The sequence below is a fragment of the Canis lupus genome, chromosome 3 (assembly GCF_011100685.1).
Source record: "Canis lupus familiaris isolate Mischka breed German Shepherd chromosome 3, alternate assembly UU_Cfam_GSD_1.0, whole genome shotgun sequence".
Classification (NCBI taxonomy): Eukaryota; Metazoa; Chordata; class Mammalia; order Carnivora; family Canidae; genus Canis; species Canis lupus.
Window position 1 is genome coordinate 275377 of NC_049224.1, and position 21620 is coordinate 296996.

General features: G+C 37.4%; 1 protein-coding gene across 9 annotated transcripts in view; it reads right to left on the reverse strand.

The window, feature by feature from the left end:
• The window catches only part of APC (APC regulator of WNT signaling pathway), a 128095-nt gene that overhangs the window by 25853 nt on the left and 80622 nt on the right, over positions 1 to 21620 (reverse strand). For all 9 annotated transcript variants that reach the window (XM_038532138.1, XM_038532142.1, XM_038532141.1 and 6 more), the window contains 2 exons: positions 19595 to 19678; positions 11829 to 11933 (listed from right to left, as the gene is read on the reverse strand). In XM_038532138.1, the coding sequence (XP_038388066.1) occupies positions 11829 to 11933; positions 19595 to 19678 (189 nt within the window). The remainder of the gene's footprint in view (positions 1 to 11828; positions 11934 to 19594; positions 19679 to 21620) is intronic.

The following is a 21620-nucleotide window of genomic DNA, read 5'->3' on the forward strand; positions in this document are numbered from 1 at the left end:
TTTAAAACTTCCTTTAAAATTAGAGAAAGACATGAAATAAATAAATAATTGCAGTGGGATATGATAAGCATCATGATAGAAAAATGTATAAAATACTGAGGGGAAAAAATAATAAAATATTGGAGGAAAACAGGAAGACACTATTAAAGGCTGCATAAAGGAGCGCCTGGGGGCTCAGTCAGCTAAGCGTCTGTCTGCCTTCAGCTCAGGTCACGATCCCAGGGTCCTGGGATGGAGCCCCCCATTGGGCTCCCTGCTCAGCAGGAACCTGCTTCTCCCTCTCCCTCTGTCTGTGCTCTCTGTCAAATAAATACATTTTAAAGTAAATAAATACAGGCTGGATTAAATATGTAACATTCAGGGTAGGCCTTGAATTTTCCTAAGGTAGGAGACAAATGGAACAGTCTGCGTAAAGGTAGAAGTATGGCCAACACGAAGTGCTTAATTGGACAGAACACAAGGTGTATGGTGGGAGATAAAGGTTGCGTTACATTATTAACACAGGAGTCATTTTAAAGATGTTGCTTTCAAGCTGTGGGTGTTGCTTTCTGCAGGAGGATGGCACAACCTGACTTATACCTTTTTAAATTCATTTTTTAAATTTATTAAATTTTACTAGATTACTAGATTATTAAATCAAGAGTTGCATGCTCTTCTGACTGAAACAGCCAGACAACCACAGAATTACCTCTTTAAAAGAGTGTAAAAGACAGGATGGAGAGATCACAGGTGTGAAATCAGGACATGGGTACTTTCAATAGCTGAACAGTCATGAGGGCACAAAGTAAAGAAGTGAGAACAGGGAACTGGGGATACCCTATATTTAGAGAGCAGAGTCAATTGGTTTGCTAACTGACCAGATATGAGTCAAGAGATGCTGGGAGCCTAGCGCAACTTGGAGGCACTGAACTTGGATAAATGGGTGGATAATGCAGGTATTAATCAGTGTGGAAACTGAGATAGTCATTCAATATACTAACACCCTGTAAAAATACTCAAGGGGCATCTGAAAATACAACTCTGGACAAGAGTAGGGGATACACATAAATATGTGAGACCTATCAAAATATAGGCCGTAGCTAAAGCCATTCGTTCATGATTAAGAATAAGGATTATAAGAATAACATTAAACTAGAAAGCAGTATTGGCAGGTATTCTATTGAAATTCTTAATCTTTTAAAAGGAGAAGAATGTCAACTCTTTGAGGACAGAAACTTTATCCTGTTCACTGCTGTATTCTCAGTACCAAGGACAGTTATAAGTTGACAGTGGGCATCAGCAAACTATTTGTTGAGTTATGAAGAGGAGCTAGCTAAAGTCTAAGAGTATCTGGGGAGGGGACACCTTGGCCGGTTCTTTCACCTGTAGCTGCTCTGGCTAATGTGAGAAGAGGGTGTGGCAAAGAGAAAACCATGATGGGAAACACAGGTTTGAGGACTGTACATTGTTTATCTCCACCCTGGAAGGTACAAAGAGTTGGAGTAAGTCAGTATTTCTGAATTTTGGAACCAACACACCTTGCAATTTCCTTTGTGTATAAAGTTTTTTTGTGATGTTAAAAACTTCCTTGTTAGCTAGCAACCTTAACTGTTTGTGTGCTAATTTCTACTGGTAGACAACACAGAAAATTGTTAATGATCATTTCTAAGTGACTAGTCAAGATTGTAATAAGTAACAGTTCAATGTTCATACAGAGACTTTGGAATTTGTTATAAAAAGTCCTTAAATATGTAATACTCTAAAGCTCATTTTTCAAAGGCCTGCTGCTACAGGCCTCATAATAAGCCAAGGTTAAGCTTTTATGACTAGTCCACAAAAGCTATTTTAGACTATCATTCATAATAATGTTTTTAAAAGAAAATTACATTTGTAAATGTAGTCTTAAAAAAAAGAAGGTGTAAGACTCATTCAATTCTATTCTTAAAACGGGTACATTTTCTTGTACGTTAAACTTCCCTCAACAAAGTTGACTTTAAGAAGTCCCAACTTGAGGAGCACCTGGGTGGCTCAGCGGTTGAGCATGTGCCTTTGGCTCAAGGCATGATCCCGGGGTTCCGGGATCCAGTCCCACATGGGCCTCCCCGCGGGAAGCCTGCCTCTCTCTCATGAATAAATAAATAACATTAAAAAAAAGTCCCAGCTTGAGTGGGCTTTGTCTCACCATATAAAAGCATGAAGACCCACTTATTCACACCCACATAGGGAAATCTAGGGTTGGAATAAGAATACCAGTAGAGTCCCAGAGGGGCCCCTTTCCCGTCTCTACTCCCCATTGGAGGTTAGATGCTTTATGTTGATGAGCCCTTTAGGGATACTTCTCAATGTGGAGCAGCTGGTAAACACTCCTGAGGGCAGGGAGAAGGGGCAGAAGAGAGTCATCCTGCATTTCTTTCTACTGCTGCCAGCTACGGGGTGCTTTTATAATGGCTTTTCAATTCATAAACAAGTATTTATGAACTTCTGCTACTTTCTGGGTACAGCACTAGTCCTTAAGGACATAACTGGGAGAGACATTCCTGCCCTCACTGCCTAGAGCCTCTAGACGAGGAGCAGACGTAGATGCAGAGTGAAGGGCCTGGGCAGAGGCTGCGTGAATACACAGAAAGCAAATACATACTCGCTCTTGTGAGTCCAGTGAGGGCTTCCTAGAAAAGGTGATGCACGTATTGCACGCTTCCGGAAGAAAGTTTGTGTAATGCAACTTTGCTTCCTGAGCAGCAAGTGGCAGCGAGTGGATCTGCCATTGCTCTGAACGGCGTCAATGAGCACCTGTGCTCTATCTTGATTTATTTTGTGCATCTGTGAGCAAGATGTGTCCTAAGATATCAGAAAAGCCTGAGAGATTATTTTTTTAGGTCTAGGAATGCTTGAAATTTTTTTCATACAAATAAATGGTAACTGCTTCTTTGGTTTAGGCTATTTTGCCTTAGGAACACTACTTTTAGTTAAAGGGGAGTCCTATGTCTGATTTTGGACTTGAACCATGAGGAGTTTAGCCAATAAAAAAAGGAGGGGCAGCCCAAGGCAGAAGCATCAAGCAAAGGTAAGAAAGAATATGGTGTGCGATGGCAGGGGTGGAAGGGGGGGGACAAAACTGCAAATAAATTTGGAAACAAATAGCTTACTCCAGTTGTAATAAAGAGGATGGATTTGAGGGACCAAGACTCAGGACCAAGACTCAATCCCAATAGTCAGGGATTTTTTTTTTTTTTTTTAGATTTTAAATTCAGGCAAGGGGGTACACCTGGGTTGCTCAGCGGTTTAGCACCTGCCTTCAGCTCATGGTGTGATCCTGGAGACCCAGGATCGAGTCCCACATCAGGCTCCCTGCATGGAGCCTGCTTCTCCCTCTGCCTGGGTCTCTACCTCTCTCTCTCTCTCTCTCTCTCTCGATCTCTCATGAATAAATAAACCTTTAAAAAATAATTAATTAATTAATTCAGGCAAGGGGCCTTTTTTGGTCTACAAGAAAAGATGAATAACTCCTTATCCTGAAGCAAACATACTATTTTGAGGCTATCTGATGTTTGTGGTAGGCAGGCTGTAGGAGAACCCCCGATGATCCCTGTCTCCTGGCAGTCATGCCCTTATGTAATATAATCCCCTCATTTTGAGTATGGGCTGGATTTAGGGACTGTATTCCAGCGAAGAGAATGCTGCAGGTGAGAAGTCATTCCAAGATAAGGTTACAAAGACCGTGGCTTCCATCGTGAGTACTCTCTCTCGTTCTCTCAGCTACTATGTTGTGAACTGCTCCATGGTCAGGCACAAGTGGCAAGGAGCTGATTTCTCTGGCCAACAACCAATGAGGACATGAGGCCTGCCGACACCATGTGGATGAGCTCAGAAGCAGATCGTCCTAGTCAACCCTTAAAAATGACTGTGCTCTGAGCCAATGCCATGACCATAGCCTGATGAGAGTCCCTGAATCAGAAGCACTCAGCTAGGCTGCACCAGGATTCCTGACCTACAGAAACAACAATAAACATCTGCTGTTTTAAGCTACTACACTTGTAGCTAACTAACACCGTTTGAAACAAAACAGAAAGAAGGGACTAAATTACAAAACAAGTGAAAACCTCCTTCTATAATACAACATGTCCCTGACATTCATTTCAATGTAGACATCAAATTACCTTTAAGCTTCAATCTTAGTATCTTCCTGTACAGAAAGAAATCAGCTCTTTGATTTTGGAACACCTCCTCTTCTTCCAATCTATCTAGCTAGAAATTCAGATGCATTTATTATAAAGAGATACCAAGAGAACATTCCAGTACATACATGACCTATAACCCTAAAACTTGGGCCTTGAGAATCTTCCCTGGGCCCTTTTATTACTAGACCTGTGCCAACATCTTTCAGAGTGACTTAGAGATGATAACCCATAAGAAATGGTAACTTTCTATGAAGTGTTTTCTACCCAACTCACGGGTAAATTCTGAAGAAACTTAAGTGTGATTAACTCTCTCACAAACTCAGGACCCATTTAAAGCAGTCGTGTTGCACATCTCTGGAATTGGCCTTGCTCGCTGTTCAAGATGCAAGTGTTCTCTACCTCATTCTCAACTCTCAGCCCTGAAGTGCTTTTCCTCACTGTCTTCTCTCTGCCACCCTTCCTTGGGGAACCCAGATTCCATGCTGCACGAACCCTCAACTTGTCACTTGTTGCTTGTGTTACTCCTGGCCTTACCTGAAACCTGGCTCTCAGGGAAAACCCCTTCTCCCTGCACCTTCTCTCCAATGAGCCATGTACTTTGTAGTGAAAATAAACAAATGTTCTTGCTAATTTTCAATAGCTTTACTCCATGGTTATTCCATCCCACCTGCCTGCAAACACTGTTTTTTCTACACCCTGATAAAGACTGCCGAGCAGTATTTGAGAAATTTGAGCACGTGAGAAAATAACACAACTCTCCAGGATGCTGTGTATTTAACATTTACGGGTACCAATACATTTGGGCCCTTAGATAGTTGAGTTTGGAATTGAAGGGAAGGGTGTATGTGGTGACAACTCTTTATTTTCTGCTTATTCATCCTTAAATCCACTGTCAATATAGACGGGCACTCAAAAGTTCACGAAGGGGGCCCAGAAGGGCTATGCCTGATGGCTGCACTTAGCACAGCTGGGCTCTGCACTCAGCAGGGAATCTGCTCTGGATTCTGTCTTTTCTCCTCCTGCTTACTCACTTTAGAATGTGACTCCAGGGGTTCTATTTCACAGGCAGTGGGAGTCTGAGTTACTGTGAAACCTAGCCTGAGGGGAGGAAAGAAGCAAGCATTTACCCTTTTTTCCTTCCATATAAGTTGTATGTGGAAGTAATCAAATAGTATGCAAGAAATTTCTAATAGAAGTTTCCCAGCTAATTTTGTGCCCCCCTAATGAATTAATAGTTCTGGGCATAAGTTATCAGTTACTCTTAATATCACAAAAAGACAACCAGACATTATGTATTTCCTGATTAAAGACCAAAAGACCACAATGCCACTCTGAAAAAGAACTGCAAACTCAAAACAACAACAACAACAAAAAACCAGTTTGTTCAGAAAACAATTGAAAATCTAAAGCTGATTTTATCTCTAGATCCAAATACCAACTTATAGGAAATACAGGGGATAGAGAAAAATGTCAAACTACACACCACAGAGATGTTACCAGTGAAATCCAGACTATGGAAAATTGTATGAAACAAACAAAATTCAAAATTGGTTCTTCAACAAATAAACATCCAGAAAACAAAAGAGCCAAAAAAGAATCTGTAGACTAAAAGAAACTTGGAGATTTATTAACTAATTCCAAAGCATGAACCCTACCTGGAAAGAGTCAAATAAACTGAAAAATTATGACATTTATGAAACAATTCCAAATTTGAATACTGACTGGATATTGATGCTATTACTGTTAGTTCCTTTGGGAGTGTTGTTATATACTTTTAGTTCTTTTTTTTTTTTTTTTTTTTTTTTTTTTTAAAGTAAGCTCTACACCTAATCTGGAGCTTGAACTCACAACCCCAAGATCAAGTCATGTGGTCAACCAGCTGAACCAGGCACCCCAACAGCTTTGTGTGTATATATATAAAATATATTCTAAAACTTATTTATTTTAGAGAGAGAGCGTGTGCATGCCCACGCATGTGTAGGAGGAGGGGCACAGGGGGACAGAGAATCTAGAGCAGATTCCCTGCTGAGTATGGGAGTGTGGAGCCCATCTTGGGGCTCTATTCTACAACACAGAGATCACAACCTGAGCCAAAATCGTCTGACTCTCAACCAACTGAGCCACCCAGGTGCCCCCCGCCCCGCAGTTATATATTTTTAAAAAGTGTTCTTATCTTTTGGAAATATGGAGTGAAATATTTATGGAAGAACTGATGACAATGTCAGATCATTCTCAAAAATAAAATAGGAGGGCAAAGTAGAATAGGGTATATGAGGATTACTCTATTATTTTATCTGCCTCTGTATATGTTTGAAAAATTTTCATAGCAAAAAGTTTTAAAACACTTATTAGCAGCAAAAGGTTCTCCTATCATTTCATTTCTTTCCCACGCTTGGCTGAACTTCATCACTACTTACTGGCTATCATGAGAGATCTGGTTTTAAACTTTAAATAGAAAAGCTAAGAACTAATTCATAAATGAATTACACATATAGTTATATACTAAGCAAGCAGGGATCTGACCTGTATAATTTATTTCCATCTTTGTCTTTCCATTTAATTTCCAGGGGAGATTAATCACAGACCAAGAAACACTATTTCTAGGGCGCCTGGGTGGCTCAGTCGGTTAAGCATCTGCCTTTGGCTTAGGCCAAGATCCTAGGGTCCTGGAATCGGGCTTCCTGCTCAGCAGAGCATCTGCTTCTCCCTCAACCCCTCTCCCCTGCTCATGCTTTCTCTCTTTCAAATAATTAAAATCTTAGAAAACAAAAACAAAAAAACCCCCACTGTTTCTAGAAGGGATGCCAGATCTTCCATCCAACCAACATCTATTTACTGTTATCAACTATTACCAAGGGACTATGAGGATATGAAAACTAGATGAAATCTTTGTCCTCCTAGAGCTATTGTCTAGTGGGAGTAATCAATATTAAATAATCACGCAAATAAATGTAAAATTGCAAATGTGGTACTCTTCAAAGCGGAATGTTCTAGGACAGTCTATGACAGTGGGATTTGAACTGTTGGAGCCTGTTAGAAAGTCATGCTTAAGTGCAAAGACACCTGAACTGATGTTAATGGAGTGAAACGGGATGAGAAGAGCACTATAAAAGAAGGGACATAGACTGTGCACAGGCTGCAAGAAAGGGAGGGCCAATAAATATCAGGTACTGAAAGGCCAGGGTTGCTGAAGTAGTGAGAGCCAAGTGTGATGTAAAGCCAACAAATTAGGTGGGAGCCAGGTTGTATAGGTCATAATAAAGCACCGTCTTACTCTAAGAGCCAAGGGAAACCAATAAAGTTTTACAAAGAGGGTGATTTACTCTTTGCAAAGATCATTCTGGCAGATTGGATGTAGACAGGAAACCAGGGGAGAGAGGGTGTAGGATGAACTTTCATGTAGCAGTAGTGGCAAGTGCAGCAGGATAGGAGCTTTGCTGGATGCTATTTTGATCCTGAGAAAGTCAGAGACTCATTTTCATTTTTAGTTATTGTCAATGGTTTTAATTTCTGGAGCAAAAAATAAAATAAATGAACAAATCCTAAGAGGCTGTCATGTGTAGAGATCCTATGAAGATAGCTTAAAGGAACCTCGGCTAACTCAATCACAGTCCCCATGGGCATATATCACTTGGCTACATGAGGATTTGGAGCAGCTGTAGTACTGTTTTTCACAGTAACTAAAAGTAACCAATAAATGGCAATAGCAGTGCCATGCAAACACTGATTTGGTGGCAAGGTCTATGGCTGATATTGCCAGACAAAAGTGCTTGTCATGTTTACCATGCAATCTACAGAACTATCAGAATTCACCATTTGCAGAATGAATGAATGCTTGCCTCTGATTCACTATTTTTTTTTAATCATGCACTTATTTTATTTTATTTTATTTATTATGATAGTCACAAAGAGAGAGAGAGAGAGAGAGGCAGAGACACAGGCAGAGGGAGAAGCAGGCTCCATGCACCGGGAGCCCGACGTGGGATTTGATCCCGGGTCTCCAGGATCGCGCCCTTGGCCAAAGGCAGGCGCTAAACCGCTGCGCCACCCAGGGATCCCTCTGATTCACTATTTTTTAATAGATCTCATGCTCATTACAAAAAATTCAAATACATAAAAATGTAAATATGAACATAAAAACAACAAAAATCCTAACAGTTAGAGATAACATTGGTAACATTTTGAACATTCCTCCAGACATTCGTCTATGAACGTACACATGTATACATATGTGTAATATGAAAGAATATTTGTTTTATTTATCTATTTTTTTATTTTATTTTTTAAAAAGATTCTTATTTATTTATTCATGAGATAGAAAGAGAGACAGACAGACAGAGAGAGAGAGAGAGAGAGAGGCAGAGACACAGAGGGAGAAGCAGGCTCCATGCAGGGAGCCCGACGTGGGACTTGATCCCGGGACTCCAGGATCAGGCCCTGGGCTGAAGGTGGCGCTAAACCATTGAGCCACCAGGCAGCCCAGAATATTTGTTTTAAAGAAAAAAATGTTATGGTGAGCAATGGAAATACAGTTCAGCTTAAATTTTTTTTTTTTTAAGTAGGCTCCATACCCAGTGTGGAGTCCAACATGGGGCTTGAACTCATGACCCTGAGATCAAGAAGTCAGGGGAGATCAAGAGACAGAAGCTTAGCGGACTGAGCTGCCCCAGCTAATAGGATTTTAAAGAGGAGGACAGGCAATTAAACTTACGATAAGTTGTGCTCAATTCTATGAGAACATAAATAGAGAGTACCTGAGAGCACTGTATCAGTTCTAGGGGAGTGAGGACAAGGAAAATGTCCTGGAAGAAATGGTATTTAAGCTAAGGGGTAAGGATAGGTAGGACACATACAAGTGAACTAAAACAGAGGAGAGTCCCAGGCAGAGCACGTCACGTAGAAAGCCTGAACACACTCGAGGGACCTGAGTGTGATGGGAGTGTGGAGGGTGAGGGAGTGTGAGAAATGTGGGCAAATCATCAGAGAGCAGGCATCAAAGAATCTAGATTTTGTTCTATGGGCACTGAAAGGTTTAAACAACTAAGTTATATGGTGTTTTGGAAGGACCACTCTGATTACAATATGAAAAATATACTAGAAAAGTCAAGGCTGAAATAAAATTAGATCTCTATATAAGCAGAGATATAAATGATCATTTCTAACATTTGTATGGATGTACCATGAAGGCTCTGTGAGGACTTGGACTATCTGTCCTCTTCTATTCTCTATCTCCAGAGTCCAAGACAGCACCCAGCAGATAATATTAACTTGAAAAATAATTATTAGTTATTAAAAATAAGCTATTATGTTTAATGAGTATCTACTATATACCAAGAACCGTGTTAACAGCATATTGTATTTAGTTCTCAGAGCTCTACCATCTTATATTGCTAAAGAGCAAACACTAAAATTCAGTTTTTTTATATTTATATATTTTTTATTGAAGTTTGATTTGTCAAAATATAACACCCAGTGCTCATCCCGTCAAGTCCCCCCCCAATCAGTGCCTGTCACCTAGTCACCCCAACCCCCCGCCCACCTCCCCTCCACTACCCGTTGTTCGTTTCCCAGAGTTAGGAGTCTCTCATGTTCTGTCTCCCTCTCTAATTTTTCCCACTCATAAGATTCAGTGTTTATACTTGTCCAAGATTAGTCTCTTAGCTAGATAGTAGGGGAGTGGGATTAATCCCCATCTACAGGGCCATTTAACCACTTATCCCAGTCAAATGACTGATATTTTAATCAATTACAAACTGATTAATATATTCAAGTTATTTCTAATTTTTGCTATTACAAATAATATGATGAATCTTTCCAAACATGTCTGAAGATTCTTCACCTACTACCCCATAAGCATAAAATTTTAAGATACTGTAATGGTGAACCACAGGGCAGATATAAAATTGCTCTTTGGAAAGCTTCCATTTCAACTAAAAAGAGAATATAGGAATGCCTGTCAACCTACCATTACCAATACTGAATGTCATTGATCTCTGCTTACTCAATGGCATGCAAAAAGAAAAAATATATATCATTTTGGCTGTAGTTTGTATTTACAAATCATTACTAATAAAATTATCACCTTTCCATATGTTTAAAAGTCATTCTATTTTTCCTTTTAGTTCCTGTTCATGTCATGTCATTAGTTTATGTTTTAATGATCTTTAGTTAATTTACAAGCTTCATGTATTTGGAAATGCAACTTTTTCCTTATTATAAATATTTGTAGATAATGAGATCTTAGTTTTTGTTTGTCTTGTAACCTTGCCGTGATTTTAGGATGTACTTAAGTTTTACATTTTTATGTGAAAGCTGCTGATTTTTTCTTTTAAGTTTTCCCACTCACCTCATGATTATAAAAATTCTATCCATATTTTTCTAATCTTTTTATATTTAATAGTTTACATTTTGACATTAAATCTAATCTCAGAATTAATTCTGATGTAAAAAGTGTGATAAGCATTCAATTATTATTTTTTAAATGGATAGCCAGTTTACTGGATCAGTGAGACTTTAAAATACATAATAACTGGGATATGACCCAAAGCATTAATAGTTGGTCTAATCCTAGCAAATAGCTTTTTTCTGTCAAGAACACTTTTTTTTTCTTAGGAAAACATAAACTTCCCAAATAATTCCCTAAAGGTAGAAAAGAAATAACTCAAATATGCTAAATATAATTTCTTTTGCCCCAACTTACCAATCTGTAACCAGAGTTTTCCCCAGTATAATGCTAACTAGTAATACTAAAATGAAATATCTTTTTTAACTCACTAAAATATATTTAAATACTCAACTATGAGACATTTTAAGCTTTAAATTTTAATCCATGCTCTTTTAAAAATATATATTATCATCAAAAATAACCTAGACTCTGCAGTACCGGAATATTTTATATCAATAGTGGGGAAGTTATCTTTAAAAACTTAGTAAAATTCTATTTTAAAAAATCATTTACAACATAAAAATATTGAAAAAAATATGAAGATCAAACACCCCCCAAAAATTCTGTCATATTATGACGCATTCAGATAAAACTTTAACAGAAGACTAATGCAGAAAAACAAGATAACAGTGCTACATTAAAAAAAATCAAGTTGACTTCCACAATTTTGCTAAAAACCATGTGATAATGATTAAACAATCAGGCTATGTCTCTACTTTTTAGGGGCATTAGTATCATTTTTTTCAATTACAAAATTTGGATTTCTAGATTTACATAGCCTTGAAGTACAACAGAAAACAAAAATGATAACAAAGTCCTTATGATCACTTTTAAAAACATAAAAATGTCTTTGCAAAGAATGCCTTAGAGAAAGAGCAAATCTGTTCAATGCAAGCAATAATAACTAGGTCAAATCATACATATAACCAAAATGCAGTTTAGCATTTATTTTTCAAAAAGCCCTCTACTCACGCTTATCATTTAAGCCTAAACAGAAACACACAATTTAGAGCTAGAAAACATACTTAGACAATCTGAAAGCATTATTGTTAGATGTAATAAAAATGACACAGCAATCTGGCACTGAACGCTTCTGGAGATAACCACTCAGGACTAAGGAAATTGATAAGATTCACAGATCACTCTGAGGACTATCTCACACCATATTCCTTTAAAAATATTTAAATAGCTAACTAAAAAGAAAACTAATGAGATGATGTATTTACCTGAGCACTACCAGAAGTTGCCATGTTGATTTCTCCCACTCCTTGACCTTCATTCTGCCGCTCAGCTTCATGTGAGCCGGCTTCATGCTTGCTCTGAGATGATCTCTGTTAATACGGAGTTAACATCATTACATACAAAAATGGTGAATGCGGTCTTAACCCACAGCTTTTTTCCTTTCTTGTATTAAAGCTTTGGATGCATCAATTATACAGGTTTACAAAAGCTCGGAGCCGCACTTTATAACCTCCAGCATGGTTGGCAGTTGACTATTTCAGTGAAAGGAAAGTGAAGTGTGTCCCTTGAGCATTAGAGCTGCACAAGACAAAGGATTTCCTGAGACTCACAGAAACACCATCTTCCACCAGCTGTGCTCACATCACTATCAGGGGTATAACCCAACTACAACAAATAATTGTCTCTTTCGCAAGGTCACATGGTTCTGGCATTTAATGGTGTTGCAAATGTAACAGTTAAACCATTACCTAAGCTTACAAATACATTCTGTATATTTATACAAAGAATATATATATATAGATATATATCTATATATCTATATATATATACATCTTCTGCTAATAAAAGTCATATGAAATCAATAAGCTCTCAGATTCTGATATGAATAAAACCAAAAACCCTTTCTAATGTAACCACCATCTGTTATACGAAATGAAAATGATAGATTATATCCAGTGAAAGCAGGCATCTCAGGATAGATTATAACCCAGTATAAAGCAGTCACTCTATAAAAATACCACTGCAGTATCAAAATAGTAAAATAATTTTCCATTATCTTTTATGGAAACACAAATGTGCTTGCTCTAGGAAAATGATACTCAAAAATAAAAGTTACACTTTAAAAAACGTGACATGTTTTATAATGGATAATTAGATTACAAAATGGCTTCCACTGGGACTTCTTTAAACATCAAACTTTCCTAGGCCATTTAAAATGTGACTTAGAAGTTAATTTGTATGCAATATTTCCATCAATAAACTAGTATAAGTTATATATAGGCAAAAATGAAGTAGGCCCAATAATTCAGAAATAGAAGAAAAAACGGTATCATCTGAAAATCACGCTATAAAATTCAACAAATTCAATCAAAGTAGACACATTACAAAATCAATAGACAAAATGAGTTAAAAACCCACTAAAAACACAAAGATTTGAAACAATTAAGGATGTCAATGTAAAAGTAATTACTGAGCATCTGTTATGTTAATTACTTGTACAGCACAGAATACAGTGTTGGCAACATATGACACGGTTCTACATGCTCCTCAAGCTCACAGTCTCATCAGGCATACTATCAAATAATGAGAAAACAGTAAAGTTAAAAAACTTTGACAAGCACACTGAAAAAAAGAGTATAAGGTGCTGTGAGACTATACAAGCAGAGGGGGGATATCACATGACCTAAGAGTTTGGGAAACAGCCCTCTTAGGAAGTGCTGTTTAAACTGAGATCTAGGGGATCCCTGGGTGGCTCAGTGGTTTAGCACCTGCCTTTGGCCCAGGACATGATCCTGGGGACCTGGGATCGAGTCCCGCGTCGAACTCCCTGCATGGAGCCTGCTCCTCCCTCTGCCTGTGTCTCTGCCTCTCTCTCTGTGTGTGTCTCTCAAGAATAAATAAATAAAATCTTAAAAAAATAATAACTAAACTGATATCTAAAGAATAAGAGTTCTGGGAAAAGGGACAAGGTTAGGGGAAGGTTTTAGGTAAACAGATCATATGCAAAGGACCTGGGGTAGGAGGGGGGTGGTGGTTTGTTCTAGTATATCAGAAAAATCATGTTGCAGAGAGTAGAAGAAAAGATGGTAAAAAAAAAAATCTTACTGATTTTGTTGAATTTTAGTGTGATTCTCATAGGTCACTCTTGCCCTCACATAACAAATACCAGACTATTAATGGGAAAAGTTCACGTTAATTGATGTTTTATGGTCAAACTTTAATTTTAAATGTCTAAGCAAGTAAGAAATGTAGAGCAGGCCAGTTTGGAAGCTAATCTATTAATTTAAGCATGAGATGATGGTACTTGAAACTACACAAGCAGCGACAGGGATAAAAGAAGTAGGGACAAAGAGGTAAATCTGAAGGACTTGATATTACTGGATATGGAGAGAAGATCTGGTATCAAGAATTACTCCTACATTCCTTAGCTCACACAACTGAATAATGATGGTGCCACTTGCAAAGAAGATAATACTAAGGAAATGAGGTTTTTTTGGAGGAGACAGCATAGTAAGGACTTAGGAGGAGGAGACCATTAATTATGTTTGAATATGCTGGATTTAAGGTATCTTTGAGACATCTAAGTGGACATGCAGAGAAGGCACATACATTTAGGAGTCTGGAACTCAGGGCTAGAAAAATGCATCTCAGAGCCAACAGTGTATAAAAGGTAAGTGAAGCTATAAGCAAAAACGAGATCATTTAAGTGAAAGATAATACAGATAAAAGAAATAAAGACTTAAGGAATGTGTACAATTAATGTCCAGATAAAAGAACATGGGCCCATAAAAGCTAAAGAGGTAGGAAAAAAGCAAAAAGTGTTACCATAAATTCCAAAAGAAGAATATCTCAAGGAATAATCAGTGTTCGATAACGTAGAAAATGTCAAGATGAAGACTGAAAATATCAATTTAATTAATAACACAGAAGTCATGATGGGAGTAGAGACTATCTGGATTGGTGTGTTTTAAGGGTTAATGGTGGGGAAGAAATACAGACCTGGGAGTCTCGAAACCCACTTTGGGCAGGTGAATGGCAAGAGGATGAGGGAGGTTAGGGGGCAGATGAAGGAACACGGTTGCAGGGAGAGGCAGAATTGAGGAGGGTTCATTTTGTATTTCAAAAGATAAGACATAAGCATGTTTAAATGTCAAGGTAAATGTGTCACTGAAGAGGAAGAAGATAAATTGTGAGGAAAAAAGAGATAAGAGTAAGAAGTTTCTGAAAAGGCAAGAGTTGAAAATCCAAAGCACAGGCAGGAAGGGAAAATGCTTCCTGATAGGAGGGACAGGCAGTTGTGATGACAGGTACCATTTTTCTCTTTGAGGGAGGAAATGGAATTATTAGAGACAGGGAGATTAGTAAAGTCATTTCCAAGGGGAGGAGAATGGGGGACCCACAGAAACACAGTCCTGAAGGATTACCAGGCCTGTTTGATGAAGGATGATGAATATGATAAAGTTAAAAGTCTGTTTCCTATGCACTAATCTCTTGGCATCTACTGACTTATTTAATCCTACCAACCCTGTGCGGTAGGTATTACCATCCCCACTTTGCAGATAAAGAAACTGAGGCAGAGAAGATAAGAATCTGGCTTTAGGTCACATATTTAGTAAATGGCAGAGCCAGAGGTGGGATGGCAAGTCTGACTCCAGGACCCAAACTAATCCCTACCACTTACTATCTTTACTTCTTTCCTCCTCCTTCTTTTCTTCTTTGTTATTTGCTTCCCTTTTCTCTTACTGACCCTAGGCTACAGGCCTGCCTGCACTTTACCATTGTCCAATTTTAGTATCTGTGCTGCTGAAGTGAGCACTCTTTGATGCTAACATCAAAGGCAAAGAAACTGTTGCTGAATCCTATGAAAGAATAATCCTAACTAGCATCCTCATTTCCAGAGTCGCTGTACAACTTGCCAGTTTTCTACCATACGGCTAAAAAAATAATAATAAAAAAAAACTGAGATATTTACATACCACAACATTCACTCATTTTAAGCGTACCAGTTATTTGTAAATGTACCAAGCATCACCACAATCCAGTTTTAGAACATTTTCATCATTTTAATAGGATCCGTTGTGCTCATTTATAGCTAATCCTCATTCCTACTCATATCCCTGGCTTGACTTACTGTCTTTATAAATTTGACTTTTCAAGACATTTCTTATACATGACATATGTGGACTTAGATGTCTGTTTTCTCTTACTTAGCACACTGTTTTTGAGCTTGACCCATGCTACAGTATGCATCACCAATCTGTTCCTTTTTATTGCAGAACAGTGTTTGGTTGTAAAGATATACCACATTGTGTTTAATCATTCACCTGTTGATACACATTTGCATGGTTTCTTCTTTGGGGGCTACTATGAGTAATACTTCTATGAACATTCAAGTTAAAGTCTTCATGTGAACATATGTTTTCACTTCTCTTGGAGAGGCTCCCTGAAGTGGAACTGCTGCGTCACATGGTAACTCTATGTTTAATATCCTTAACTGCGAGACTGTTTTCCAAAGCGATGTACATTTTACATTCCCAGTAGCAACGTATGGTGGCTTCTATTTATCCACATCCTTCAGGGCTTATTATCTGTCTTTATGATCATAGCCATCCTAATGGGTGTAAAGTAGTATCTCACTGTGACTTTGATTTTGATTTCCTGAATGACTAATGATGGTGAGCATATTTTCATTTGCTTACCAGTCCTTCCTGTATGTTTTCTGGTGAAATGTCTATTCAAATCTTTTGCCCATTTTTAAATTGAGCTGTTTCCTTATTAATGAGTTGCAAAAGTACTTTGCATATGATTTTAATAAATATTTCTCACTGGCTTTTTTAAAAAAAAAGATTTATTTACTTATTTGTCTCAAATAAGAGACATGCATGTATGTGTGCACACAAGACAGTGAGAGTGGGAGGAGGGGCAGAGGGAGATAACCTCCAGCAGACTTCCTGCCGAGTGGACCAACAGAGGACTCCATCTCAGGACGTAAGCTAAAATGAAGAGTCAGATGCTTAACTGACTGAGCCATTTGGCTCTCACTGGCTCTTTACAACCAGGCTACAGTTCTCACAACTTCCATCTTTTTGATCTCCCCAAATGTATTTGCTTGTGAGTGAATAACCTACCTTTTCTGAAAAGATATACAAGAAAGTGGTAGAACTGGTTGCCTCACATATCTTTTTGTGATTTTTGATATTTGAATCATGTGCAATAATCACATCACTTGAATTACATACTACATCTAGACTCTAAACCAGAGTTGTCAACACATAGAACAAGGACAGCACTATATGCATGCTTCATGGTGAAGAAATTATTTTACAGCTATCTTTTCTTGTCTACACTGTATATATAAACTAATTTATGAGTGTCCAAATCCTGGTTTTCTCCATTTTCCAGCCTCTCCCACTTAGCTATATGAGCTAAACAACAACTTTGAAAAGCAAATTTAAGAAAACGGTTTTTGTTCTTTCTTAAATGACATGGTACCTTCCTTTAATCTACATTTGCTGAACTCACAGACTAAATGTAACCACTGTAGGCTATGACTGACCTAATCATTTTCATAACAAAAGAAAGTAAGAAGACACTGCATCACGACGGTGGACAGTTGGTCCCAGATCCAATGACATGAATAAAAAGTTTTGAATAAATACAAAAAACACGAACAAGTCTCCACCTGCAAAAGACTTAGAACCACGCTGGAAAATAAGGCTGGTAATTTACAAATGACAATTTCTTAGGGCTTTCCACAGGCCAGAAAGTTGGTGGTAAACTGGAAATACTGGCAGGGAGTATGTCATAGTGGGGAAATGATAACAGAAGGCTTGTGTAACAATATTAATAGCAAACAAAATGAAATTCAAAGTGAAGAGCATTAAATGTAATAGTGAAAGCTATTTCATGCAAATAAAAGATTCAATCAACCAGAAAAAATACATGTGAATATTCATTCCGAAATACAGAAGAACCTGTTAGATGTAGACAACCAGGATATAAGAAATAATCAGGATATTAGAAAGACAGAGAAAAAAAAAACTGTAACTAAAGAAACAAGAAAAACAACAGCAGCAAAAACTCAGAGTAGAAAATATAAGAGAAAATATAAAATGTAGTGCTGCTCAATAAAAACAAAAGGCTGCCTCTTTAAAAATAGTTTAAAAAATAGACTGTAGTAAGCTTAATCAAGGGGAAAAAAGATAAACTACACTGAAAAGCCAAAGGGGTAGCAACACCCAGAATACTGCCTGCCATACAACAGTAGAGTGAAATGGACAAAGAAGCAGAGATACGGTTCTCTTTTCCCCAGAACCCAGTCCTTAAGAATCAACATTGCAGAATTGGTTTTCTTACTTCCCAGCTTCCAGTTGTTATTTATACAGCTTAAGACATTTACATTCCTGTTTTGCCGGGTTTTTTTGATTCCCTTTCCTTTTTTAGAATGTTTTAGGGCTTTCCTTTTATTCCTAGTGGAATGATACTGTATCATGATGTGCCTGCTGTGGGACTATTTTCATTGGTGGTATTGGATACTTAAGAGACCATTTTATTTGGAGAACTATGCCTCTCGATTCTAGGGTATTTTATTTCTGTGACATTTCCTCTCTCTAGCTCTTCCATTCTTCTTCTCGAACTCCGTTTTATTTGGACAGTGAACCTTCCAGGAATGATTCTCTGATTTTCTCAGTTTTTCTGTTTTCCATCTCTTATCTTTCTGTTCCATTTTCTGAGAAATGTATCTTCTAACCTGAGTTTTCATTTCTGCTACCACACTTTTAATTCCCAAGAACGCTTTCTTGAATTCTCTGAATGTTTTGCATACCACTGTTTCCTTCCACTATGGATGCCATCTCTTTATCTGAGAATATTAATGTTAGTTTTAGGTTTTAAAGTGTTCTTCTCTCTGCAGAGTATCTTTTTCCATTATATCTTTCTTATTAGGAAACTTCTTAAAATACCTGGTAGTCTTTAGCTGTCCATCCCTACTTCACAACGGGCCGGCTGCCTATGAAAAGGTTAAGCGACACTCTATGCATGAGGGATGAAGACCGGCAACTAAGGCTGTTGTATGGGGTGGTCCCAGCTAGGTTATTTTATTGAGGAACCCTCCAATGTCAGTACCTTTAGATCTGTTTTCTTGGGTTAGTCACATTTCCTAGAGAAGTTGCTTCTAGGAACTTTCCTGTATTGTAAGCCTAGATGGCAGTGAGGGTTTTGGCATCCAATGAGTAAATTTTTACTTATTTCAGTTTTTAGTATGATACCCCAACTTCAGTTATACTAGGGTTACCCCTATCTAAAGACCCTTTCTTTTTACCCTTTCTAGAAGACTCTCATTTTTTGCTGGGATTAGAAAGAAGTTACCTGGCTATGAAGAATTCAAGACAACCTCTGGAAGCTCCACCTGCTTCTTGACAAATTTTCAATCATCCTCTTATTAAATTTTAGTCCTCACATCCAGAGGTGCTTATTTTGGAAGGTATTAGGACTCCACGATATAAAATGAGTTGCTTCATGGCTTCCTACTGCTGACTACAGGGTTAATCCACTATCATATGCTAAAACAGTGCATCCATTTACCTGCGGTCCACCTTCCCCAATTTTATTATGTCACCTCTCCTGTCTTTGTGTCTTTTTCATTTTATCCTTTTACTGTAATTTTAATGAGGATTGTAAAGCAATCCTCATTAAATTTTATGATCAGTTTTAATCATGAAATGCATACAGGTAATAGCTTATTTCCTAGTTGATAATAGCCAAAGATTCTATGTAATCTGATCACTGAAGTAAAGTATCTATGGCTCTATAAATTTTAATTGAGTAGGAGTTATTAAAAGATCAATATAATCAAGCTTTTTGATAATTCATTTAATTTCATGGAAAAACTTAGTGTCTCAATTCTCTATAAGAACATCTATATTTCAATGATACCACATTAATTATACATATTTTCTTTTCTTAGAATAACTATATGTATATAACTATACGTATATACAACAACAACAAAAAGAACACTCAATTTACTAACCTCTGCTTCTGTTGCTTGGGACTGTAAAAGCTGTCGTATACGAAGTATGTCCTTCTCTATTTGTTGAATTCTGGTTACTCTTCGCTAAAAGAAAGTAAGTGACCAAATTAGATCTACTTTTATTAAAAACATTAGTGTAAATAGTCTTACTATGGCTATCATTTAACAGCTTAGGGTTATGCTACATCATTTTTAGAAGTTAGATATGTATATATATTCACACACTGATGACATATCGGTACAGTTCAGTTTTTTAATACTCATAATTCCATATAACAGTTTAGAAAAACTGCACCAATAAAAGTCACATATCAAATTGCATGATGCATGTGGTACAAAAATTTGTATTTAAGTTATCCTCAAAAAATAGTTCAACAAAGAGAAAAGTATACCTAAATTTGATCTTTATACTAATCCAAATGCCAGTATAATGTAATAGATTAATGGAAAGCATAGTATACAAAGGGAAAGAGCATCTGATTTGTTTTAGTAAACATCAGGGTTTAAACTATAGGATTAACCTGTCCAAGAGTTACTCCTATTACAAGACAGTAGTAGTATCTTTCAGATGTAGCTTTCCCAAATACCTTCTACAGTGAAACATTATTTTGATTCCCAACACTAGGATCAGAAAGCTGTTAGAAGCTTATGCTTTCCCACTATCCTAACACTATTAAGTGAACACAAAGCACTTACTATATAGATGGAGCAGCATGGAATTGAAACAGTGTGGGAAAAGTGTTTTTACAAAAGGCTAGATTTTGGGATGCCTGGTTGGTTAGCCTTCAATTGGAGGTCAGTTAAGCCTCCAACCCTTGACTTCAGCTCAGGTCATGATCTCAGGCTCATGAAGATTGAAACCTACATTGGGTTCTGGGCTCAGTGGCTCCCTGGAGAGCCTGCTTAAAATTCTCTCTCTCCCTCTGCCCCTCCCCCCACCCCTGTTCTCATGCTCTCTGTAAAAAAAAAAAAAAGCTAGATTTTGCTTTAATTTAATGAGCACAAGTGGAAGTAAGAAAAATCAAATCATTTGTATTTGAAAACCTTGCAAACTCAAATTATTTTAATTACCTCCATGACAACGAATACATAGCTTTTAGAAACAAGTAGTAATTCTACAGTAGACATCTTAACATCAAGGCATCAGAAATTATAAGAATAATTGTTTTGATGGGGGGGAATGTGTTAGAGGCTACATGGAGTCATTTCTGAACTATTTCTAATTATGTGTTCCATCAACAAAAGATGCCTAAGTGTGTATATACCAATAGATAAATACTAGAAGTACGGAAAAATTTAATAGTTAAAAAACTTACATATAAAATTTACTCACTGATCATATCTAGTTTTGCTTAAATACAATGTCCCTTTGATTTTATTATCCAGGAAAAACACTTATTGCTGCTATTACCCAATGTCACAATAAGCAACCACAAGAAAAACTCAAAAAACAGCCTCCAAACTAAGTCCTTCCTTCCCCTCTCCCTTTCCCCATAATACAACTATGCTGATTATGTATTGTGATTATGAAAATAGTGAACTTAACGTAAATAATATTCTCTAACTAACAAAGCTTTCTACATCTAATTTACTCATGAAAACATGCTGAAGGAGAAATGCCTCTATTTTTGGTAGTTTTCCAAAGATACTGAGACGATGACTGAACACCTCTACAACCAGATGATACACATTTTCTGGCTTTATATGAAACAAAGCTTTACACAATTAGCTTTATAATACTTGTTTTTCCCTTTCTCTATCTAACAAGTGCCCCTCCACCAATAAAATCTTTTGTTAAATTTTTAATTTTAATTCCAGGATAGGACACATACAGTGCTGTATTAGTTTCAGGTGTATAATACAGTAGTTCTACACACTGCTCAGTCCACATCATTATAAGTACACTCCTTAATCTCTATTACTTATTTTACTCATTGCCCCCCCCCCCCCCCCCCGGTAACCATCAGTTTGTTCTCTATAGTTAAGAGTCTGTTCCTTGGTTTGTCGCTTTTTTTCCCTTTGTTCA